The sequence below is a fragment of the Phascolarctos cinereus genome, unplaced genomic scaffold, assembly GCF_003287225.1.
Source record: "Phascolarctos cinereus isolate Bilbo 61053 unplaced genomic scaffold, phaCin_HiC Scaffold_4;HRSCAF=312, whole genome shotgun sequence".
Lineage (NCBI taxonomy): Eukaryota > Metazoa > Chordata > Mammalia > Diprotodontia > Phascolarctidae > Phascolarctos > Phascolarctos cinereus.
This window is the reverse complement of record NW_027555847.1, coordinates 138,924,815-138,951,255: the sequence shown is the minus strand read 5'-3', so window position 1 is coordinate 138,951,255 and position 26,441 is coordinate 138,924,815. Positions and strand designations below refer to the sequence as shown.

Sequence of the window (26,441 nt, the reverse complement as noted above, 5' to 3'; positions counted from 1 at the left end):
TGCTCTACCTCTGGTTGCCATACAGACCTGGTAATAGGCTTTCTTGATCTCTTTCTGGCTGGCAGTTCGGGGTACTCCTAAGATCTGGTAATAATCATCTTTGGCTGAGGAAGGGGAACTCATGTGAAATGAAGCAGTACAAATTAAAGGGTAAAATTTTATTCCTAAAAGAAAAAAAATAACATCAGAATATGACATGAAGGTAAGCAACCAAGTTTTGGATGAACTATGCAAGAGACCTATTCATACCTAGGTCATGTCAGAGAGAAAATTTAATTTCCCTTTTCATGTAACAGCATTTCTATAAAAATGTGTACTAATACAAATCTTTTGCCACATATGACCAAGAGAAGGAAGGAAAGGATAAAACATGTAAATATGGGAGAATGATAACCTTTTCCCCCTAAGTTCTACTTCTTCTCAATGAGAGTATTATGTATGGTTGTATACACACACACACACACACACCCATATGTATATATCAGCAGCCAGGTGGCACAGTGGATAGAACACCAGTTCAAATCCGCCTCACACACTCACTAGCTGTGTGACCCTGGGCAAGTCACTTAAACCTGTTTGGGGCAGTTTCCTCATCTGTATAAAATGAACTGGAGAAGGAAATAGCAAACCATTCCAGTATCTTTGCCAAGAAAACCCCAAATAGCATCACAAAGAGTTGGATACAACTGAACAATATGTGTATACACACACACACACACACACACACATTCTATGTCCACAAATATAAGCCCTTTCTCAGGACTAAGAAAAGAAGAAAAAAGATGGTTTAAAATACCTAATAATCCAATTTTCTTCAAATCATTCTCCATTTCATATATGTTATTACAATAATAAAGCTTCTTCCATACAGCTACCCAAAATAATTTCCTAAGGCAAAACTCTACTTACATCACTTCCCTACTCTAAAATTTTGTGGCTCCCTATATCTCTAAGATAAAAGACAAACTCCTCAGTCAGCCTTACATTTAAAATCTTCCATGTTGTGGCTCTGAATATCAGACTATGACATGAATGCAAACAACTGAGTCAAGTTGCTGCCAGAATTCATTACTGAAAAAGATCATATCTTTAGAATCCAGTGAACTTGAGGGATTGCACAAAGGCATTATGTTGAGCCAAATCTTTGTGAAAGTGTCTCAATATTTTCAAAAATGTCTTTCATTCAAAATGTACATTCCAGGCAACTGCAATACTTTATAAAACAATAACGTTAAAATGGAAATACTGTTTGATTACATTAGTTTACGTGGTAACCTGTGTCCCAGAGTAGCTGCTAAGAGGTCTAAAGATATAAGTCCCCCAGCATCATCCACAACAATGTTTTAGTCTCTGCTTTTCCCAAAAGTGAAAAAATGAAAAGATATCAATGCACACACAACAGAGGTGACTAAATTTCCAGATTTTCTTTCATGACTATTGCATCAGATAGTTCTGAGGGGAAAGGCAAACAAAATCAACTAGTCTACTTAGTAAGAAAATAGAAAGCACAGAATAGATTAAACAACCTATAGCAAAACCAGATTATTTTGTTGACTGGGATCTCTGACCTTGTACTATAACTTCCAACTTTGACTGGGTGACAGATAATAAAGTCAAAGAATCTTGAGATGAAGTAAAGGAAATGTAATGGGAACATTTAACAAAAGAGAAAAGCCTAATAATAGCAAGATGACTCTCATCAAAATAAATGATTGGTTACTGAGGAGGCTGAAGAGAAGAGGAAATCAGATAAAAGATGGGGAATTTCAATTGAAAACATCAGAATGAACGTAAAAGAAATATGATGTAAAGTTCATCCTTTTGGAATCAGTATTTCTTTTCTTTTGCTTGTACTTTTTTACATCAAAAAAAGTAGGTCATGTGGTAGTAATGAGAATTTCCATTTGATAGAACAAAAGTCTAATTCTGACTCTAGAATACGCTGGTATGGATATGAAACTTCCTAGTTTCTTTCTATTGCCTTCTTTTCCAAACCCAGCTCCCCTTATTAAACCTAAAAGGCTGAGGACAGCAAGTGGCTTTGGCAACAGTAACTTTAGAAATCTGATCAGTAGTGGCACAAAGGAAATTGTACTTAATTTAAATTAGATAGTTCTCATCCCCACCCCCTCATCGTCCAAATAAAAGTTTTTCTAATCTAAGGTTTGTACCCTTCTAATAAATGGAAATCAGACTTCTATGCTTGACAATAATTAGAAAGTCAAGCTTACTTAATAAACAACTGTTTTTCCCCCTAAGTATAATTATGAAAATTTAGAACCAACAACAAAAAACAGTACAAGCTAGATGGGCCAGTTCCAAGGAAGAATGTGGCTAATACACTACCAGGCAATTGCACTCTTTTCAGCACTGGGGATATAAATCCTTGTTGGTAATAAATACTTTGGGCCATAAAGTTATACAGTACATCTCTTCTGCTCTTGGTCTAGAATTGCAATGAAAGATAGTCTGGTTCAATCAAATAATATTCCTAAGTACATACAAATCAAAATTATGATCCCTACATATTGGGAACTTAAAATAAAGCTTCTTTCATACAGCTGCCAAAATAATTTTCTTAAAGCAATGTTCTACTTATGTCACTTCCCTACTCTAAAATTCTGTGGTTCCTTATATCCTCAAAACAAAATAAAAACTCACTCACTCAGCCTGGCATTTAAAATCTTCCATGCTCTGGCTCCAAACTATTTTTCTAGACTTATTTCACATTTCTCCCTTTCCTTTACTCTACATTATAGCCAAATTGTACTTCTAGCCATTTCCTGAACTCAGTATTCCATCACCTTATTCCATGCCTTCCTCACATGGATTGTATCTCATGACTGGCATGCACTATCTCCTCACTTCCAACACTGTGACTCTTTATCTTCCTTCAGATTCTGCTCAAGTTCTTATGAATACACCTCCCTCCTCAAGAAATCTGGTACTTACTTTTCTGTTTACAGGTTGTATCTCCAAAGTAAACCAGTAAAGGAAAGATTCTCAAGGGCAGGAAATAACTGGTGAATTGAACAGAGGGAAGTGTTTTATCCACATGCAAGTGGGAAGAGCTGGTTTTAAATTTTTACTTATCCTCCTTTAAAAATTATATAATTATGTCACTGGCTTTAGTTGTGATTTCTAACAGCTTCCACTTGGACCATAAACAACCTGACTTGAAAACACTGGGGCCGCTTAGGTCAGCAAATTATGGCCCGCCATGTGGGAGCTAAGAATGGTTACTGTATTTAAAAATGTAAAAATCATTCTTAGCTCTCTCAGGCTGTATAAAAATAGACAGCAGGCTGAATTTGGCTTTCAGGACTTACTTAATCTGCTGACCCCTGATTAATTCACAAGATTAATTCACCCAGATTCCTAAAAAATAGTCTACCATGAGACTCACGAACCATTTTGTCTCTATATTAGAAAGCTGTACCAAAAAATGCGCATGAACTTGGCCTAAAAAAAACACACTACAACACTTTAGTGAAACTGTGACTTCTTCAATGTTTATCTTGCAACAGTGCAAATCACAACCCATCTGCTTTCAACTCTTGTGCAATTTTTGTCCATTAATCCTCCATAAGAGATCCACCCAATTCCTGGGAACCTCTTCTCTACATCTTAACTTGACAAAGGTATCAGGACAACACCTGAGCCATCCATTCACTATCTTTTTCTACAAGACCAGATCACTTTCTTTTCTCAAACATCTCCTGGAGAGCATTTATGTCACTTCTTAGACAAAATAATGATCATTCTATCATAGTCAACCAGCAGGCACTATTCATCTACTTAGTGCTTTTTACTGAGTGGAATGTGGTTGGAGGTTTCATTGAAAAAGTTCTATGGTATTTTGAGACTTGATGAAATAAGTACAACATCAAATCCAACTAGACTGGGGATTAACCCAGGGTCCATATACTCCTTTGGAGAGCCAGGAACAGAATTCAGGGGATCCTTTAACTTGTATAGGAAAAAAATGCATTTTCATTTTCACTAACCTCCAACTGAAATTTACAATTTCTTTCAATTATGAATGTAGGCAACAAAACATTATTCTGAGAAAAGGTCCACAGGATTCACAGGACAGTCAAAGGAGTCTGTGACACAGAAAAGGGTTAAGAACCCTTGACCCAGGCACATCTAGAGAACTTCACTACCTAGGGAGGAACACTGCTTCCATCTGGACTCTGCATGGGATGCTGTTCTGGACAGAAGCAAATAGTTTTGTCAAACAAACCTCGCTACCCAATTTATGCTTCACTTGATCATCACAGGACACAAGTAATTTCTGTTGTATTAATTAGGAATCTCAATAGAGGACAGCCTTTAAAGTGTATTTTGTTTTCTGAATCACTTTTTATAATTTTGAAAAAGCCATGTTTTATATTAATATTAAATGTTAAATAATGCCTGAAAAATGACCATTTTTGTTTTTACTGGTAAGCACACAAACTTCCCAATGTTCTTTTAAGAATAAAAAACTGGATAACATCTTTCATAGCTATGTGAAAGTGGAAGAAATTGTTAGCCCTAAGAAAGAATTGAATCTGATGGAAACCAAAAGTAGAAGCTTAAGGAAGGTCAGCCTTAGTGCTACATATATCATCACTGAATGACTGGGAGAGAGGTTTAGCAGGGAGATCAGGAAAACAAATAGAGAAGAGGAACCCTCAGAAGAACTGGCTAAGTTTTATATAGTACTTTTAATAAATGGTATACATTTGAAACATCACATTGTAAAACTGTATCTTTTGTAACTCAGTCTCTTATTGATATTCAATTTCATGTATGGTACTTTATTGGGTCTGTCCCCAAATACAAGCTGTATAAGAATGAGAGGAACAGTGGAAAGTATGGATTTTATATTTCATTGGTAGAAATTCCCAATCCCTCTACCAATCCAAGTTGGCATCTCTTCTGCAATTTATTGTCTTAGAGTTATCAAGGGCATTGAGAGATCAAGTGCCTTGTCCAAGATCATCACTACCAGTATGTGCCAGAGGTGGGACTTGAACCTAAGTCTTTCTGTTTTGGAGGCCAATTTTTCCCACTATACCATGTTGCCTCTAAGTAACTCAACATCTTTTAATATAATTAGGATTGTTTAAGGGAGGCAGAATGATGAAACAGAGATCTGGATTAGTAGTCAGAGGACCTGAGTTCAAATTCCACCCAAGTCTGTGTGACTTTGAAAAAGTTATTTACATTCTCTGAGCATCAGTCTTCCTTATCTCTGAAATGACAAAGCTGAACTAGAAGGCCTTTGAGGTCCCTTCCAACTCTAAAGATATGATCCTAACTCACCTAACCTTTGTAGTTCTTAGATTGCTCATCTACAAAATAAGGCACCAGAAGACCTCTAAGGTCCTTTCCAACTTTGCATCGGTTATATTGTGGGCACAATATTGCCATAACACCATTTATTCACGTTCTATATACAACTTCCATATCCCAGAGCTCACTACTAGGAAACAAACACAGTTAATACTAAAAAAAATTATCATTTGTCAACTCTTCTGGACTCATATCCAAATGACGTGACTAACTTCAGAAAAGAAGAATATGGGTCTCAAAAAGTCATTAAGTATAAGTCATTTATTGAGCACACACTATAAACATAAGGTACTGTACAATGGGATATCAGTGTGTGACTATTTTATGAGGACATGTCTTGCTTAAGCCTGGCCTTTAAGGTTATCTTTACACTTTTAAGGTCATTATTCCATCCTTTTCTTGCATTTGTACTTGCTATTGTCCATAGTTTAAATGGACTCCCTCTACATTTCCACTTGCCAAAAATCTTGACAGGTCCCTGAAGAGATGCAGAGAGGCCTCCTTCACAAAGCCTCCCATAATCCCCAAAGCAATACATTTTTCCCCATGAGAGCAACACCTCAAGCCTCTTGGCTCATAGCTGGGTCTGGAATCTGGAAAAAAAGTTCAAATCCAGCCTCAGACTAGCTGTGCTGCATTGGGCAAATCACTTCACCTGTTTGCCTCAGTTTCCTCAACTGTAAAATAAGATATTCGTAAAGTACTTAGCATAATGACACAAATAACAATAATAAAATAGCTAGATTTCTGTAGTGCTTACTTTGTGCCAGACACTATGTTAAGTACTTTACGAATATCTTATTTTACAGTTGAGGAAACTGAGGCAAACAGGTGAAGTGATTTGCCCAATGCAGCACAGCTAGTCTGAGGCTGGATTTGAACTTTTTTTCCAGATTCCAGACCCCATTAGTCTGTGAATTTGCTAACAGCCAAGAGTTCTGTTGCCTCACCTTAGTATACCTAGTACAGAGCAGAATGCTTTATGTATAGTCAGCCTGAGAGTTAAGAGTGACACTGCCACTTACTAGCCTTGTGACTATGGGCAATAACTAAAAGCTATGAAGTGCAAAAAAGTTACAAGGCACTTTTATATACATTATTTCATTTTTCCCACCTATGAAACAGGGATAATTACACTTAACAAAGTTGTTCCAAGAGAAGCATCTTATAAAAAGCAGCCTTATAAATTGGGAATCACTGGGGGCAGCTAGGAGGCGCAGTGGATAGAGCACCGGCCCTGAAGTCAGGAGTACCTGAGTTCAAATCCAGCCTCAGATCAAACACTTGACACTTACTAGCTGTGTGACCCTGGGCAAGTCACTTAACTCCATTGCCCAGCTAAATAAATAAATAAGCAAATAAATAAATAAATGAATGAATAAATAAATAAATAAATTGGGAATCACCATATAAATACAAACATAAGGTATGCTCATGACAGCAGAAATCAAGCATCTTTTACAGTCTTACAGCACTGAACCATCTAGTACTGAACAGCAAAAAGAACACCATTATGCACATGAGTGTTCCATATGTGTGGATATATACACACACTGAGCTGATTTAGGAAACATTAATTGTCTACCTCATGAAGAACATTATGCTAGAGGCCAGAAGTAGAAACAAGCATAGTGAAAAACCAGTTCCCACTCCTGTGGACCTCATAGCCTGATGGAAGACATGGATCACAAGATCACAGTGGAAGAGACTCAATTAATACCATGAGACTGTGAGCTCCCTGAAGACAGGATCTGGTTTTGTGCCTCTTTTTTTGCATCCCCAGCTCTTAGCACAGTGCTTGGTACAAAGTAATCACTTAAATGTTGGTTAACTTACTGTAGTCAAAGGACTCCAAGTTCAAATCCTGCCTCTCCCACTTGCTACACCTATGTGTCTTTGGGTACAGTACTTAACTTCTCTGGGAATCAGTTCTTTATCTATAAAATAGGGGTTAGACTAAGATCCCTTCCAGCTCTCGATCTATGATCCAGATAGCACTGGCACAAAACACTCTAAGTACACAAGGTAGGCGCAGATACAGGGCTTGGGCTAACGTCATAATAACAACAATCCACATTTATATAGCGTGTTAAGGCTCGTAATGAGCTTCACACTCATCTCATTTGATCTACTCAAATTATCCCGTTATCATCAGGAACTGCTTCCTGGAGGAAGCGGCGCCTGGGTCGGCCGTTTTTGACCAGACTCCTGTTTGCCTCCTCCAGCTCCAAGCTGCCAGTCCCCGGGGAAGACGCCAGCGCGACCCCCGAGGAGAAGGTCACCAGCTCCAGAGGAGGGCCCAGAGGGCCTGCGGCGCACCCAGGCCGCTCTGACTGCTCCGGGATCTCTGTCACATGCTGACGGTCGGCACCGCCTCCCTGGCTCATTCAGGCGGGTCTGGGCCGCGCTTCCCCTCCCCCAGCCGGCTCCCCCGGGCATGGCCCCCGTCCCACCTCCCCGGCCTATCCCGATCGGGGAAGGCGACTTCGCCCTCGGTCGCTCCCTCGCCTTCCAGACCCGAGCGCCGAAGCCTCCCCTCACCTGAGAGGCTGACGCTGGGTCTCAATGTCAGGAGTCTCCCTGGGGCGCAGACTCCCAAACGAGGCGAGATGGCTGCATGGCTTAGCCTACGGCCTAGAGAAACCACTACGGTGCCCTCCCAGGGTGCCCGAGCCCCCTTCCCCGCAGCAGCCGGCAGCCGGGGGTTCCCCACAGCCAGCGACAACCAGCGTGAGGAGCACCTCGCCGCCATCTTGCCTTGGGGACACAGCGCCTGCGCGAGCCGGCCTTAGAACGACTCGCCGGGAAAAGGGGGAGGGGTGTGCGCATGCGCACGCGCAATTCCAGGAATGCAACCGCTTTCACGCGAGAAATACTAGAGCGCGCATTTAGGAACAGTTTCAATTGCGCACCCACAGCTCATTCCCTAATGGAGTGGTCAAGACTGAGACATGGAGTTGCTTGGTAAGCTGTAAGATGTCCATGATGAGGGACTTTGTAGTAGAAAGGCGAGGACTACACGTAACCTGTGTCAAAATGAAGTTGACTGCAGCGCTACTAGCGGTGGAACTACACCTCCCAGCGTGCCTTACGGCGAACTCGCAGAACGGATCCCAGAGTGCAATGCACCGTATCCCTCAGTGTGACCCTGAGAGACTGTCATGATCTTGGCTCTTACACGCGGTTCTCGTGCTCCGGGGTTTTCAGGAGCTGCCTCCCAGGCCGGCAAGCCCCACGTACCCCGCTGCTGCACTCAGTTCCACAAGCAGACTTGAGTCGCCAGCATCGCCTGGCAGACCTCCTGGGCTCCAGCGTTCGTGTCCCGTCAGTGGGTTTGGGGACATAGGGCTCCTGAATTGAAAAGACGAGGCCTGAACTCGAGGCCCGGAGCGCCTCTTGGGCTACGCCCTGTGGTCTTGGGCAAGTCTCCTCTCCTCTTGAGCGTCTTTCCACATGAAACTACCGATGTCACACAGCCCTGGTGATAGAAACAATCTGTAAATAGCAAAATTCTATACATGTGAGAGGTTATTCTGGGGCAGGGTGGAACCTGGGGCCTCGAGGCCACATGTGGCCTTCTAGGTCCTTGGGTGGGGCCTTTTGACAGAATCCAAACTTCACAGAACAAATCCCCTTAATAAAAGGATTTGTTCTGTAAAACTCAGTCAAAAGGCCCTGGTTGAGGACCTAGAGGGCCACTTGTGGCCTCCAGGCTGCAGGTTTCCTCACCCTTGTTCTGGAGAAACCTTACCTCTACTGCTTGGTTGCTTATTAATCCACAGATAATTCAGCAAATGTCGTATATCTTTTTTTTTTTTTTGCTGAGGCAGTCAGAGTTAACTGACTTGCCCAGGGTCACACAGCTAGTTAGTATCAAGTGTCTGAAGTCAAATTTCAACTCATGTCTGTCCACTGCATCACCCAGCTGCCCAGAAATGTCGTGTGTCTTAACTGTTCATCAAAGGATGCTTAGGTTTTGGGAACACAATAGAGATACTTAAAAACTAAGGTTTTGGTACAGATTAAAAGTCCATAAGAGATAAACAATGGGCTAAAAAATTCAGTTAATGGGGTTAGCTACTTACCACATTTACTAAGCACTGGGATATAGAAACAAAAGTGATTGTCCCCTTGCCCTCCAGGAGCTTACATTCTTTTAGGGAAAACAACATATACCCGAAATAATTTAAGAAGGAGTTTGAACACTAGCAAATGGACTCAGAAGGGAATCTCTTCTAGCTAGGGGAATTAAGAAAAGTGTCATAAAAGAAACTGAAGATCTTGTTGGACGTCAGATGGTCAGACATGATGAAATGAGGGAGCCTAAGCATGGGAGATAGCATGTTTAAATCCATGGAAGGTGAGAGAGAACAAGAAAATGTATCATTTGATACTGATGATAGCTTAGAGTCTATAAAGTTCTTAAAGCTAGAAAAGTAGAGTGAAGCAAGTTGGGAAAGGTCCTCAGTGTCATACTAAAAAGTATATACAGAAATCAAGTAAAATGTTACATAGACCAGTGTAAACCATAATTCATATGTTATGGGACTGCCTCATATTTCAGTGCCTACTAATATTTTCAATAATGATAAAATGCAAACTGGGCCCAAATTCACAGGGAATAACTGTAGTTGACATTATACTGTAGTCCTCTTCACTCTAGTCAAGGATATATGTCTTGTATTTTTCCATTTGTTACCACTTTTCTAATGTCATTTTTCTGCTGTCCTTTACTGTAGTTGCAGGAGCTCCTAACCGGTCTTCTCTTCTCCAGTCTGCTATAAATCACAGAAGCAGAAGGTATCTTAAAGGTCATCTAATCCAAGCTGAGGCCCAGAGAGGCTAAATGACTTGCACAAGGTCATAAAGCAGGTAAATGGCAAAGGCAAAATGTGGGTCCTGGTCTACTGATTCCAGATCCAAAGCTCTTTCCATCATATCAATTTGATTCCCCCCCCTCCATCTATCCCATTCATCTGTCCATAATAATCTTCCTTTTACATAGGTCTATGTCTCTAAAAAACCCTCCATCAGCTCCCTATTGTCTCTTGACAAACTCCTTGGCCTGGCATTCAAGACTCTCCACATTCTCCTTCTACCCTACTTTTTAAACTTTATATCTCCCACTACTCCTCACATATGTATGTTTGGCTTAAGCCATACTTGTACCACATATTCCCCCATAACCATCTTCTGTTTCACCGCCTCTGTGTCTGTGTTCCTCATATAATTTCCTAAACCTGAAATTCTTTACTTTTTATCTCTACCTTCTGAATTCCTAATATTCCTTCAAACTGCATGTTGTAGTGCAGAGAACACTGATTTTGGACTCAGGAAATCTCCTTCAAATCCTGACTCTGCTAAAGTCTTAGCTTTGAGCTAGTCATTTCATCTCCAGGGTCTAGGTCCTCACCTATAAGTGGACACTTCTGTCAAAGGCACAACCATCTTCCCAACCACCTGTTGGTAAATTTAGTTATCCTTGATTCTCCCTCACCCCCAACACCTACCTTTACAACCTCTCTCACATCTGCCCTCTTCTTTCCACATACATTTGATGAGCCTTTTCATGTGTACCTCCTAATTTATCTTTTTTCTTCCAGTTTCCCTTCTCTCCAATTTATCCACCACATAGCTACCAAATTTATTATCCTAAGACACAAGTCTGATCATATCACTCCCCAACATCTTACTGACAAGGATAAAATGTAACTGCCTGGAGTTAGGTCTTTCACAGTCTGGCTCCAATCTACCTTTCTGTCTTATTTCACATTATTCCCCTTCAAACACACTATGTTCTAGCCAAACTGCATTATTTGGTTGTTTGCTATTCTCTGAACCTGACATTTTCATCTCCGGCCTCCACATATTTGCACAAGCTGCCCCACTTACCAGGAATGTCCCTTCTTATCTCTACCTCTCAGAATCTGTCTCTCTCCAAGACAGCTTAGGTGCTAGCTACATCCTTTGCAAAGCCACCTTTGACCTCCACCCTCTCACCCAGGTTCTCTGACTCCAGCTCCTATACTTTTTTGTATTGTACCATACTGCCCACATCCTTTCTCCCATAATCAGAATATATTAAGTACCACTTTTCAATTGTCTTTGGGTCTGACTGGTTTTGTCCAGTCAGACCCATAGGAATGAATGTGAAGATAGGTCCCTATGGAAAATGTCTGGGCTTCCTGTGGGATAGACACAACTCCTTTTACTGATCCTCAAATATGATATACCTGCTCTGATATCAAAAGACCTGCATTCTGATAGGGGAAAGCTGACAGGTCAAAAGCTCATCTCTGTATGTGTCTGTGTGTTTATACACAGTATGGTTCTCTCCTGACTCAACTTTCCTGGACCTGTGCAAACTCCATCTCTGAGGACCCTCAGAAGCTACTGTTCCAAGCCTGACAAATTTATACAAGCCATGCACATGTGTATTATAAATGTGTATGCACATATGTGTAAGTGGGAGGTGGGGAGCACCATCCGACCTTGCAGAAAGACAGAGGGTGAACCAGACACTGCTCTTCATTTGAATCTATTTTGGTTTCTTCTTTTGGCTCTCTGACCTGCTTTCTGTTTTGCAGTGAATCTCAGCACAGCCTCCTATCTCCAAGATTCTGTCTGCCTAAACTCCATCCTCCCTAGCCTCTTTCCCAAACCCAATGGAATCCAGAGACATTGGCCCGTCCCAATGCCAGCCTCTCATTCTCTGCCATTGGCACAACAAGCCCCAGTCCAAAGCTGTTAGAGGGATGGGTTTTGATGGGAGACTTCTTCCTTGTAACCTCCTCTCTGGATCTTTAAGTGGGCATGGTGCACTATATTAAATTCTACAGAATTCTAGCTGAATTAGCAAAGATGACAAACGATGGAAATAGCCATCATTGAACAGGATATGATAAGGTATATATAAAATTCAGCTAGGTCCCTATTAATATGAATAATGAATGGATATTGTAAAGTAGTTGGATTATTCAGATTCTAACATTTCAATTGGGCTGGAACCAGTGAACATATTATACATAATTTTGACTTTGAATAGTATAAATTTAAATATATTCAACCACTTTATAGGATTCATCATTTGAACTCGTCAGGATTTAGCTGTACATTGTGGAGTTGGTCTAACCATTTTGGAAAGTAATTTGGAATTATGTTAAAAAAGCAGTCAAGATGTCCCCACCTTTCAGTCCCGAAATATCATTATTAAGCGTATACCTCAAGGAGGTCAAAGACAGGAAGGTCCAATAGATGACAAAACAGTCATTGTCAGATGTAAAGAACTAGAAACAAAGTAAGTGGGAATTGGCTGAAGAGCTTTGGGTACATGAGTAAGAAAAAAAATAAGAAAAAATGAGCATGAAAAATGCCTGGAAACATGAAAATTGTATATGAAAAAATATCTACAAAAATGTAAATGGAAAGGACAAAAAAAGGAAACTCAATATTGTGTCATTAATGACATGCTTGACTCCAGAGAAAGAGCAAAGAAAATGTATTTCCCTCCCTTTATTGACTATGGATGTGAACTATTGCATATACTGTCAGGTAGGGTTGTTATGTTAGATAGTTTTGCTGAACTACTTTTTTTTTAAATTTTTCTTATTCTTTGTTACAAGAAATGGCTTGTTGGATAGGGGTAGAGGAGGGTGTAATTGGAAATTAATGTAATTTATAAAGAGCTCAATAAAAATAATTTTTAAAAACTCAGACTGACTTGTGGAAGAACACTAGCCTTACTCCCAAATAAACACCGTCCAGCAAACTAAATCACGTGATGTCAGAGTTGCAAGGGACCTCAAAGGCCAACAAGTCCAGCCCAAATCTAAATAAGAATCCTCTCTACAAATGCAAAATGGATAATTTTGATTACATTAAATTGAAAAGTTTTTGCACAAACAAAGCCAATGCAACCAAGATTAGGAGGGAAGCAGAAAACTGGGAAAGAATTTTACAACCAGTGTCTCTGATAAGGGCCTCATTTCTAAAATATATAGAAAACTAGGTCAAATTTATAAGAATACAAGTCATTCCCCAATTGATAAATGATCAAAGGATATGAACCAGCAATTCTCAGATGAAGAAATTAAAGTCATCTATAGTTATATGAAAAAATGCTCTAAATCACTAATGATTACAGAAATGCAAATCAAAACAACTCTGAGGTACCACATCACACCCGTCAGATTGTCCAACATGACAAAACAGGAAAATGATAAATGTTGGAGAAGATGTGGGAAAATCAGAACACTAATGCATTGTTGGTGGAGTTGTGAAATGATCCAACCATTTTAGAGAGCAATTTGGAATTATGCCCAAAGGGCTATAAAAATGTGCATACCCTTTGACCCAGCAATAGCACTTCTAGGGCTATATCCCAAAGAGATCATAAAAGTGGGAAAATGACTCACATGTACAAAAATATTTATAGCAGCTCTTTTTGTAGTGGCAAAGAATTAGAACTTGAGGAAATGCCCATAAATTGGAGAATGGCTGAACAAGTTGTGGTATGTGAATGTAATGGAATACTATTGTGCTATAAAAAATGATAATCAGGTGGACTTCAGAAAAACCTGGAAAGACTTGTAAGGACTGATGCCAAGTGAAGTGAGCAGAACCAGGAGAATGTTATACACAGTAACAGCCACATTGTGTGAGGACTAACTTAGCCCTTCTCAGCAATGCAAGAATCTAAGACATCTCTAAAGGTCTCTTAGTGGAAAATGCTATCCATATCCAAAGAAAGAACTATGGAGTTTGAATGCAGATTGAAGCATACTATTTGCTATTTTTTTTCTGTGGTTTTGTTTTGTTTCCTCTTTGTGGTGGTTCCTCCTATTGGTTCTAATTCTTCCTTACAACATCACTAATGCAAAATATGTTTAATAGGAATGTATATGTATAGCCTATATCAGATCGTGCTCCGTCTTGGGGAGGGTGGTGGGGAGGGAAGGGGAGAAAAATTTAAAACTCAAAAGCTTATGGAAGTGATTGATGATAAATCAAAATAATAAATTTTTTTTAAAAAAAAGAATCCTCTCTACAATATACCTGACAAATGGTCATCCAGCATTTACTTCAAAGGGGAACTCAATTCCAAGGCAGCCTGTCCACTTTTGGACAGCTAATTATAATAGCTAATAAAGCACTTCACATATATTATCACAATTTTAAAAAATAAATTTGTATTGACATATTTTGGTTTTCTATGTCACCAGAATTTCTCCCAGGATCTGCCCCTCTACCCTCTTCCAGACAACCATCCCATATAATAAATAATATTTTTTAAAGAAAAACAAAAATCAGCAAAATTAATATATAGAAAAATAATGAAAATATATGCAGTTAACTATACTTGTGGACCTCCAACTCTACAAAGGAATGGGTTGAGGGTGCCTTCTCATTTCTTTTCCTTAGGGCCATGTCTTTTATTTGTAATTTTGCAGTATTCACTTTTGATTTTTTTTTTGTTCTTTCCATTTATATAGTTCTAATTATAGTCTTATGTTGTTTTCTTGGTTCATTCTGTGTTGGAACATGTAAATCTTTCCATGCTTCTCTGTATTTATCATATTTGTCACTTCTTAAGCATAATAAGAACCTATTTATATTATCAAATCTGATCTTTACATCCCTGACCTGGAGATGTGTGTATGGTCTTGTAGAGTATCTAAATGTGGATTGGCCCAAGGGTAGGAGCAAAATGCACAGGTGTCTGGAAGAAGGACTCAGCACACCAAGAGGAAAAGAAAGGACAGCCTGCTATTTGTTACAAATGATGGTACTGCTGGAAACTCACCAATTACAGATTGAGTTAATTGCACAATTTTGGGTCTGTGTGACTGCTACTTCTTCCAGCATAGATGAAAAATGTATCTGGTCCCCATCTTTTTAGCTCTGTTGGAGAGATTAATTTAGTTCAACAATGGTACAGGGAGGGCAGGAGAGTTCTCAATCCAAGGTCTTTGAGAAATTCACTTAAAAAGTAGTGATATTTGGTTGAGGATTTCTCAAATTGTGTCTTCTGACCACCTCTCTTCTACCCTCTTTCTTAGGTCTTTCCCATCTTTCCTCAACCTAGCCCACTTCTGGCAAAACTCTAAAAGGTCTATGGTGTATATGTTCCTGGATATTGCCACTTTGCAAAGAGCTCTCTAAGGAACAGTCATTCGAGGTGTGGCTGGGGCAATGATGAAACCATCAAATATATAACCCCATTATCTTGGTTATTTTCCTGTTGTAAGCCAAGTTCTGACAGTTTCCTGAATAGCCATTTAAGAAACTTCATGAGTTGATAGAAACCAAGGCTTCTGGTCTGCAGCTAAGCAATTTGCTCAAAGTTGGAATAGGACTGAGGATCATGGTAGATTAGCTAGTGCTCTGAACTTAAAAGTCCTAATTTTAGATCAGGTTCTGCCACTGGGCACACCTGTTAATATCTTGGGGCCAAAGCTGCTGGGTTGTTCTAAGACTGACATGAGACACTGTATATAAAAGTACTTTGAAAATTATAAAGCATTATGCAAATATAAGGATGAAAAAAATGAAATTTAGTGAAGGGAAGACTTTCTTGCCAATGAATATTATTGCAAGACACATTATTGTGCAGTTAGAGGATAATGAAAGATTTCCGTATTTGTAAACTGATATACAATAATCAACCCCTCATTTTCCCCATTGTAAAATGTTATTTTAAAACATTTCATTCGTAGGTATGTGCATACCACCAATGGTTTAAACATCATCAATAAACCTAAAATTTAGAAATAGAATAGAAATGTGTTTTTGGTCCTTGAGATTCAGACCCAGACTAACTTAGCATTCATGTCTTATAGCCCTTACTAAACTGAAAGCTTCCTGAGGGGAGGGACTGTATCTGATTTGTCTTTATATCTCCCCCAGCACCTAGCCTAATGTTCTTCAGTCTTCAAAAATAAGCATTTAATAAATGTTTGATGAATAAAGGAAAGTAAAAGGTGATGGAAGTGTATTTTCCTTGGGCCCATTACTTAAAAAGTCAGGATGTATTTCTTCAGTACCTTAATTTACCTGTAGATCTCTCACTTCAGTTAAATGGAATATACTAAGCTCTCCAGAATGCGGAGTTTGACAGAACTTCCAGGTTTTCTTTATGAATTAGCACTTCAAGGTTTGCAACAAGCTATATGTGTACATGTTATCTCATTTGATTCTTGTAATACTCCTCTGAGGTAGGTGCTATTGTTATCCCCATTTTACAGATAAGGTTAAGTGATGTCCCCGGTGATGTCAGAAAGTTAGTGTTTGAGGCAGGTTTCAGAATCAGATGTTAGTGATTTCAAATCCAACACTATGCCACCTAGCTACCCCAGATTTATCTAGACCCCACCTTGAGCTCTAGCAGGCACATGGCTATTAGTTTGAAATGCCTGTTAGGCTTTTTGATTAACTAGCTGCTTCTTAGATTGAAAAATATTTGAACTGAAGTTGAAATGAGCAATAACACCTTAGGAAATTTTCACATCCCTCACTATGCATTCCCTAAGTCCTGTTTCTTGCCTGGCCTCTTCTTGGTTTCACTGGAACACATGTTCCAACATTCCCAAGCAAAAAACAAGTGCCATGGAATCAAGAACACACTGTTTTGTTTGATTACATGAAGCCACGAGTCTCCATTATGTACAGCTTGCTTTTCCACTTAAGTATGTAATAAATTTTAACTTTCAAAGCTTCCTGCTTGTCTGTGTTTCCTTCTGGCACTAAGACAGTTTCCAAAGCACAGTCCAAGAGGGTTCTGCAACATGAGAAAGTCCTTTTTGGAAGGCTAGTTTAGGGTAGGACATAATTCATAGGATTCTAGACTCCAGCTATTTTGGACTTTATGTATGAGATCACAGGTCACAAACTTTTTCTATACCTGTGATTTGTCACTGATTTCCCAATAAGGCCCAATGTCAATGGTGACCCAATTCAAATGCTACTTCTTTCATCTCCTCAATTGAAAGGGATTTCACTCACATCTAATCCCACAGCCCTTTATGTTCATCTTATGAACTTATGATATCTTGTTATACTTACTATATAACATGGAATTGGGAGTTAGAAATATCTGGGTTCGAAACCAAGCTCCACCACAATCAATCAACAAAGCGTTTAAGCTGCTGGGAAAACAAAGACAAAAATGAAATGATCCTTGCCCTCTGGGATCTTAGCAGGGGGAAACAACACATGCATATATATAAAATATGCTAAATAAATGTAAGGCAATAACATTGGCAGTTTGGATGAATTTGGTAAGGACATCACTAGAAGCTGGTGGGAGGGGATGAATCAGAAAAGGATTCATGCATAAGATGGCACTTGAGCTGAATTTTAAAGGAAATTCAAAAAGGCATAGGTAAAGAGGGAGTGAATTCTAGGCATGAGGGACAGCAAGTACCCACATATAGAGAAAGGAAATGGAGTGCTGTGTAGGAGCAATTGCAAGGAGTGTCTGATTTGACCACAAGAGTACAGAAATGGAAGTAATGTATAAAAAAGTTGGAAAGGTAGACTGGGACCAGATTATGAAAAGTGTTAAAAGCCAGACAGTTTATATCAGATCCTAAAGGCAGTAGGGAGCCATTAGAGCTGGAATTCTTGACTTCCTTTGTATCATGGACACCTTTGACAGTCTGATGAAGCCTATGGAACCCTTCTCAAAATATTTTTCAATAACTGAAAGAATGCTAAATTTCCATTAGAGATGCTGAAAATAAAGATGTAATTTATTTATCTACAGACCAAGGGATCATGGACTCCAGGTTATGAATTCCTGCACTTGAGTCTATCAAGAAATTGCAGTCAGACCTACACTTTAGGCAAATCACTTTAGCAGCTGTGTCAGAGATGGTTTGAACTGGAAAGAGACTTAAGGTAGGGAGACTGATAAGTAATCCAGTGCATTAATTCAGATGAAAGGTAATGAGGGCCTGACCTAGGAGTAGTAGCTATCCAGAGAGAAGGGGACAGCTGCAAGAGATGTTGTGGAAGTAGAAACAAGATTTGGCAACTGGTTGAATAAGTGAGGTAACGGAAAGTGAAGAGTTGAGGTTACAAACCTGGGTGACCAAAGAAATGGTGCTATTCTCAATATAAGGAAAAGTTCAGAAGAGGTATAGATTTGGGGGCGGGGGAGATCTGAGCTATGGTTTGGACATACTGAATTTGAGATGACTGAAATGACTGAACGACAACGGCACATCCACTTTGAAATGTCCAGCTAAAAATTTAGGCAGCTAAAACCCCACAATTTCTTAAGCTCATGGGAGAGTTTAAAATCACTAGTATAGAAGCAATAATTGAACTCATAGGATTTGATGAGGCTACCAAGAAAAGAGCCTTGGAGTACACTAAAGTTAAGGGGCATTATTATATGGATGATGAATTAGCAAAAAAGGCTGAGGAACAGGGAAGGAAATATATTACAGAAGGAAAGGATGGTCAATAGAGTTAAATTACAGGAAAGCCAGATGAAGATTAAGAAAAGGCCATCAGATCTGACAATTAAAGATATTGGTATCTTTAGAGAGAATAGTGTTAGTTGAGTGATGAGGTTGGAAACCTGATTTCAAAGGGCTAAAAAGTAAGTGAGTGGGGAAGTGGAAGTAATGAGCATAGAAAGGTTTCTCTAGAAGTTTGGCTGAGAAAGGGAGGAGAGATATGGAATAGTAACTTGAGGGGATTGTAGGGTTTGGTAAAGCAGGAGTGCTTTTTAAATTTTTTTTTTTAAGATTGGGCAAGTATATGCATGTAGCAAGGACCCAATAGGGAGCAGATGAAGATGGGTGGGGATGGTTGTTGGGGGGATGTAGCAGGGCAGGCCTTGGTTGAAGAGAAAGAAGGAGTTCACAGATAATGGTCTCTATTTTCTCAGTAGAGTATAAATTAAGACCCTCAGATGGAAGGGTGCCAAGCAGTTGGGGCAGGAGAGAGGGGATTGATCAGCCTGGGTTGAACAGACTCATCTGGGAACGAAATAGAGAATCATTTAAGAAGAATTAGGATTGCCTTGTCCAAATAACTTAATCTCTTTGCCCCAGTTTTCTTATCTGTAAAAATGAGAATGTTTGTACGTCCTACCTTTCAGAACTGTTGTGAATGAAGTATTTAGTAATTTGTAAATTGCTGGGAAAGTGTGATCTCATTGCTAAAACTAAGCTCCATGAGATCGTGGAACCCTAACTTTATTTCAGTATCTCCCCCACCGCCTACAATACATAGCACAATGAATATGGAGTAATCTCTTTGGACTTCTCAACGACAATAAGTAGTGGAGAACCTGAGTTGTAGTAAGCTCCTTGACTCTGTGAAATGTTTAGGGGTGGAGGGTTGTTTGGACTCCTCTCTGTCTTCATCCTCTGCCCCTTAGAATCCTTTCTCCAAGGCCCTGCTCATTCGGCCTTTACTGATGGTGAGAGTATAGATTTTTTTTTTCAGTGAGGCAATTGGGGTTAAGTGACTTGCCCAGGGTCACACAGCTAGTAAGTGTCAAGTATCTGGTCTGAGAGCAGATTTGAACTCAGGTCCCCCTCCTCTCCAGGGCACGTACTCTATCCACCGCACCACCTAGCTGCCCCAGAGAATATAGATTTAAAGGAGTAAGGTGGATTAGGGACCACGGAGCCCAAGCCCGCCATTCGACAGATGAACAAACTGAGCACAGAGAAGTTAAGTGACCTCCCAGGCTCACACAGCTTATACCAGACTCCTTTCCACGCCACCCTGCTTGCTGTCCGTCTTATGCCCCACTCTGTTGCTCCCCGGATTAAGTTAATAAACCTGTCTACAGTTGTATGACCCAGTAGAGTGTAAGCCCGTTGAGGGCAGGGAATGGGTTAAAAAAATTTTGTAGTTTTGTTTTGTTTTGTCTTTGAGCTCAATTAATGCTCGTCTAACTGAATGGAGGTTGTAAGTCACTACGAGAGATCCACTAGCGAAGTCGCCCCGGCCGAGTCTTCCAGAAGAGCTCCCCCCTACCCCCACCCCAACAACTGCCAAGCGGCCCCACTCTCAGTGCCCGTTGAGAGGGCGGAGGCCCAGAGCAGCATCCGCACGTGACCCTATTCCCTTCCCCCCAACTTGCCGCCCCCGGGGGGGCCCCGCCACTCAGTGTGGGCTCGGGGGCGGGGCCTAATGGGGCGGATGGATAACGATTGGTCGGAAGGCAGGCCTCCGAGGCCGGTACAGAAGAAGAGGCTCCTGGGGCGTGGTCCGGCGAAGCGAAGGAGGCTGGGATTGGCTGACAGAATGATGAGGGCGTGGCCGCGGGCGGCGTGCGGCTCGGTCTGAGTGGGGGTGGAGGTAGGTTCCTTGGTTTTCGAGTTGCCGCTGCCGCCGCCTCCTCGCCGCTCGAGGTGCACCTGAGAGCCGGCTCCGCCGCAGCCTCCGCCCGCGCTATGAACCGTTTCAAGGTGTCCAAATTCCGGCACACCGAGGCCCGGCCGCCTCGGAGGGAGGTGAGTCCGTCGCTCCGGAAGAAGGAGGGCGGGAGGGCGGCCGCGGGTGCGGAGCCCAGCCCGGAGCCGCCAGGGTGGAGGGGAGCCGAGATGCGGAGTCGCCTCGTTTTATGGAGAGCATCCCGTCAGCGCCCAGTTCCCCCCCACCCCGCTCCGCCCCAGTATAGCAGTTCCCCTGCATCCCCTCGCGCGCTGGGGCCGGGGCTCCCCGCCTCGAAAGGGAAGATTCGCGGGGCCCCCTGGAGAAGGGGAGAAGGACCAGCATCCTCACCTGGGGGCTGGGCACTCCTGCATCCATGGAAGGCTCCAACTCACCTGAGGTCCCTCTCCTGCACCCGACCCATCCTGTTGTCTTTCCCTCCTTCCTCGTTCATTGCACCGTCTTCTCGGCTCCTTCCTCCCCGGCCCTCTCTCATCTCTGCCGTCCGGGCAGAGTCCATCTGTCTGGTCACAAGCTCAAGCCCTGACCCAGAGCAGGCAAGCGCCTGTATTTCCCTGAGTCTCTGTTTTCCTGTTTCCAAAGTGAGGATAATACTGTACTTTACTATCTCCATCACAAGGGTGTTTTTGTGTTTTTTTTTTCGGGGTGGGGAGTGGTTTGTAAGTGCTCTGTGGGTAGAGGGAGTTTTCATACACCCCAAAGGCTGGCTACAGGCTGCTGGACTAGCCTTAGTTTATCAGCCACTGACACTGTAAGAAACAGCTCTGTAGCTTGAGGTAGAAAGAAGAGTGTTGCTTTGACTTTTGCCCTGCTGACCTGTCATTCCTACTAGGTCTTTTGTCATAGAATGCTTTGGTAACTGAGAGTAATTAAAACCAAAAATAGAACATGCCGCATTAAGTTCAAGAGGTGACAGAAGGATTTGGGATGCCCATCTGCCGCCTTTCTCTCCCCTTCCCCCCACCATGTTGGGTGAAGGAAGATCTCAAGCTTCCCTTGCAGCCATCACTATCTTCCGGTTTTGCTTCCTCAATTTAAACTTTGTATATTTTTTACTTAGCTGCATATTCTCCTGTCCCCTTATTCAGCTTTGCTCCAGTGCAGTAAGAATCAGAGTTGGAGGGATTTTGTGGCGTTTGCTATCTTGAAATGTGGTCCTCTTCTGAGGAAGCATTTATGCCTCTCTATCTGGGTCATTTGAGTTGAAAAGTGAAGTCCTCTGCCAGAGGTTGTGCTCCCCATGTTTCCGCTGCCTCCTTCTCTTAGTGTTTGCGTAACCTCTTCCCTGGCTTAGAGGTTTCTCTTGATGGTAGTTTGCTGCTTAACCTGCCCTGGAAAGGTTCCATCCACTATGTCTCTTTCTTCCATAGCTAAAGTTTTTCTTCCTGACACTAGGAAGAGAATGGGGAGGAAATTTTTAATGCAGTCTGTAGAGTCTTGGTCAGTTTGAAGAGAGAAATTGCTGATCTCAGGTGTTCTAACTGCCATCTCAGCAACATTAAATAGATTTTGTACTGGAGATGTGGTTACTCTTGGGAAGTATTTTTTTTCCCTTTCTGCTATGACCAATACACAAAGATGTTCCGGTTTCATTGTCCTTACTAAGGGACAATATGTACAGGTACAGTGCTTGTGCCATGGATGGAAACACATAGCCAGGTCCCAATTAGTACAAATAAGAAGTTCCTCTGGAGTTGTGAAATTATTTTAATTTGCACTGTATATTTCCACTGGACTGAAACCATACTTAATTATTACTTTGAATAGTATGAATACAAATAATGCAGCCACTTTAAGGGGATTCATTATTTGCCCTCATCAGGACTGAACTGTGTATGGTCATAGAGGAAGGTGTGCCAGTCACCTTGTGAGAGTGAGCAAATAACCAGTGGACAGAGAGCCTGTTTGCACCATTTATGAAAATACAGAAGTTGTTTAGAGTGAAGAAGTGTGGACATGACCTACACCATAGGAGGGATCACGGGACCACATATTTAGAGCTGAAAGGTACATTAAAAGTCAGGTAGTACAGCATCCTCATTTTACAGATGAGGCCCAGAGAGGTTAAGTGATTTGTCCAAGGTCACACAGTATGGTGGTTAGATTTGAATTCAGATCCTCTGAATACAAATTCAGGGCTTTTTTCCCCTGTACCATGCTGCCTCTGAGAGAATACTCACATCAATGTGATAAATACATCAACATATTTGCAAAACACTGTATTAATGAAGTAGGAGATACAAATTTTGGGCAAAAAATGATAGTCTCTGCCCTTAAGGAGCTTATAATCTAATAAGGGGATGGCATATGTACCTATAGATATAATAGAAATGATGAGGTCATCTCCATTCCCAGACAACAATAGTATAGGTCAGAGATAATGAGGACTTTAATTAGAGTGATGAGTGAAAGTGAAAGGATATGAAATGTGCATTGAACTTGGGTGACTGGGTGCTTTGTGGTGTTGTCAGAAGAAATCAGGAAGTTGTAAGAGTGACAGGTTTATTGAGAAAATTTGAATTCAGATTTGGGTAATGGCATGTCAGGAGGTGAAGAGAGCTGTCCAGCAGGCAGCTGGGGATGTTTACACTGGAGCTATATGGTAGAAATCTGCTTTACTGAGAAGATTGAGGCCATCTGTCCTGAACCCCCTCATCTTCCCTCACTTTCATCTCAACATTTCTTTATCTCTATCCTTAAACTCTCCTCTTTCCTTCTAGTCTCTAGTCTCAGGGGATGTCTTCTTGTCAAGATTAAACCTTCTCTCCTTGTGTCCTTGATTCGATCCTCTCCAAATCTGCTTTGAGACCTTGCTCTAACAGTTATTCCCTCCTCATCTCTCATCTTCAAACTTTCCCTTTCTATTGATTCCTTATCCCTTTCCTGTGAACATACTCAGGTCTTCCATATCCTAAAAGAAAAACAGAACAAAACAAAATCCGGTCTTCATTTGATCTTGCTACCCTACCCCCCATCCTTACCTTTCTCTTCTCAGTCACTGTTGGGTCTAGAAAAAAAGTAGGCTATGCTGGTTACCTCTGCTTTCTCACCACGTACTCATACTCCTTAACACAAAACTGCTTTCTCTTAATATCTTGGAAGCTTCTTAAATGTTGAATCCGGTGGCCTTTTCGTAGCCTTCTTGTTCTAGCTGTAGCATTTGTTACTGCTGACCACCCCTTCCTTCTTGGTACTTTCTCCTCTGTGACTTTGATGATACTGCTCTTTCGTGGGCTTCCTTATACCTTCTCGATTTCCATGGCTGGTTCATCTGCTTTCTTTGGCCACCTAATTGTAGGCCCTGCCCTTAACCTTCTTTTCCTCTCTTACTATTCTTTCTCTTGTCAAGTACATCCACACCCAGTGCTTTGAATTGTCATCTATATGTAGATGACTGACACCACAAATCCCAGCTGAAATCATCTCCATCTGGATTTCCTGACACCACCTCATTTGATGATCAAGTATCTATTAAACACTTCCTCTGTATCCCAAATATAATATATCCAAAACTTAACTCATCATCTTCCTCCTAAAACCTTCCTTTCCTCTCAAGTTCCATTTCTTTTTTCACCGTCTTCCCAATTCAATTACTCAGGCTCAAAATCTTAGAGTCGTCTTTGGCTCTTCCTATTGCCTTACCTCCTACATTGCATTAGCCCCCAAGTTCTGTCTCTTCTGTCTTAGCATTATCTCTCTTATCTGTTCCCTCCTCTCCAATCCTACCATCACTTCCCTCGTTCAGAACCTCACTTTATCTCTCACCTGTATTATTAGAATATATTCCTACCTGATTCTCTGCCTTGCTGCCAGAATCATCTTTCCAATGCATAGGTTGGATCATGTCACTTTCTGCTCAGAACATTACAACAAGGATAAAATGCAAGCCTGATATTTTAAAGCTCTCTACAATCTGGCTATAACGTATCTTATTTCACTTTAATCCTTTTCATGTGCTTTATACTTTGTTTCGAACAAAGCTAGCCTCCTAATTCCTGGGCTTGTTTGGCCCTCTGCTGCTTCTGTACATCTGTGCATTCTTGTAATATGCTCCCCCGGCGGCATCTCCACTTATTGACATTCTCTCTCTCCAGATGCACAGCGCAGGTGCCACCTGCTTCCTGAAGTCTTCTCAGATTCCTTACTCCCAGGGAAGAAAATGATCTCTTGTAGAATCTGAGTTGGAAGAGACCTTAGTGGCCTTCCAGTTCAACCTGTTTTCTGAACAAGAATCCCTGTACAACATACCAGACATATTTTACAGGCCTTTTCTTGGAAGAGCTCTACTGAGAAGAAACCAACCCCAGGCAGCCTATTCCACTTTGAGATAGCTCTGATTCTTAGGACGTTTTTCATTCTGTAAAGATTAAATTTGTTTTCTCCACCATCTCCCAGTTATTCCTAGTTTTTCTCCCTGGGATCAAGCAGAACAAATCTAATTCCTTTTGAAGCTCTTAATAGTCCTTCTTGTCCCACCTATGTCTTCTCTTCCCTGGGTTATACATTCCCAAATGTTTCTTCCTTCAAATATTCCTTCAGATGATCCATAGGTAGCAGTGTCTTCTTTTGCGGGTAGCGAAATGACCTTATTTGGGTACTCACCTTGTTGTTTGGCTGTTTTACTCATTTTGTGTTTGTTGTTGTTGTTCAGTCTTTTCAGTTGTGTCCAAGTCACAAAACCCCATTTGGGGTTTTCTTGGCAAAGATACTAGAGTGGTTTGCAATTTCCTTCTCATCTCATTTTACTAATGAGAAAAACTGAAGCAAACAGCTTTAAGTGACTTGCCCAGGGTCACACAGATAGTGTATGTCTGAGGCCAGATTTCAACTCAAGTCTTCCTGACTCCAGGCCTGGCACTCTATCCCCTTTGCCACCTAGCTGCCCATAGTTATCTTACTCTGTCTTATTCAAGTGTGTGTTTCTTAAGGGGAAAGTACTAGGTTATTTTTTTCAAATTTGTATCCCTGGCACCTAATAGACAGTAGGCATTTGTAAATGTTTGTTTGAATTGAGTTGGAGATAAAAATAAAGCATAGAGGTGATGATTAATTCCATACATGAGACTGCTAAGGTAGAGGGGACAAAGAATAGAGTTTTGTGGGATGATCATAGCTGATGCTATTTCAGAAATTATGAGAATACAAGAAAAATTATATTTATAGGGAAACTTTTAGGTGGTCTGAGGAGTACAAGCTCTCATCTTTTCCACCAGATTCATCTCTTTTCTCAGTTTCCTTTTCTCTGGCAGGGGTACCACTGTCCTTCCAGATGCCCAGGTTCACACCCTCAGTGTTATCTTTGATTCCTCATTTTGCCTCACCCCATATATCCAATCGTTTTCTTTTCTTTATTATTTTTTAAGAGGCAATTGGGGTTAAGTGACTTGCACATGGTCACACAACTACAGAGTGTCTGAGGCCAGATTTGAACGTGGGTCCTTCAGACTCCAGGGCTCTATCCACTGCGCCACCTAGCTGCCCCCTATCCAGTCATTATCTGAGTTATGCCCATTCTACTTTCATGGTATGTCTCCTATCTGTCCCCTTGTCTCTGGTCACGTGCCCACTGCCTTAGTTGAAACTCATCACCTTTTTCCATGGTATTACAGTAGCCTTCTAATTGGCTTCTCTGCCTCAAATCTCTCCCCTTTCCTATCCACCTTCCACCTGCTGCTAAA

At 41.2% G+C, this 26,441-nt stretch overlaps 2 protein-coding genes across 5 annotated transcripts in view; one reads left to right on the top strand and one right to left on the bottom strand.

Annotated features, from left to right (window-relative positions):
* DNAJA3 (DnaJ heat shock protein family (Hsp40) member A3) overlaps positions 1-8,127 on the bottom strand; it is a 43,488-nt gene extending 35,361 nt beyond the window's left edge. The window contains exons 1-2 of one of the 2 annotated variants that reach the window (XM_020995524.2): positions 7,885-8,127; positions 28-164 (exon numbers count right to left, since the gene is read on the bottom strand). In XM_020995524.2, the coding sequence (XP_020851183.1) occupies positions 28-164; positions 7,885-8,095 (348 nt within the window). In that variant the 5' untranslated portion in view covers positions 8,096-8,127. The remainder of the gene's footprint in view (positions 1-27; positions 165-7,884) is intronic. The other variant, XM_020995525.2, reaches the window with a different exon arrangement.
* Positions 8,128-20,640: 12,513 nt separating this feature from the next.
* The window catches only part of CORO7 (coronin 7), a 105,131-nt gene continuing 99,330 nt past the window's right edge, over positions 20,641-26,441 (top strand). For 2 of the 3 annotated variants that reach the window (XM_020995490.2, XM_020995489.2), the window contains exon 1: positions 20,644-20,822. In XM_020995490.2, coding sequence (XP_020851149.1) covers positions 20,763-20,822 — 60 coding nt within the window. In that variant the 5' untranslated portion in view covers positions 20,644-20,762. Of the gene's footprint in view, positions 20,823-26,441 lie in introns of all 3 variants that reach the window. The other variant, XM_020995491.2, reaches the window with a different exon arrangement.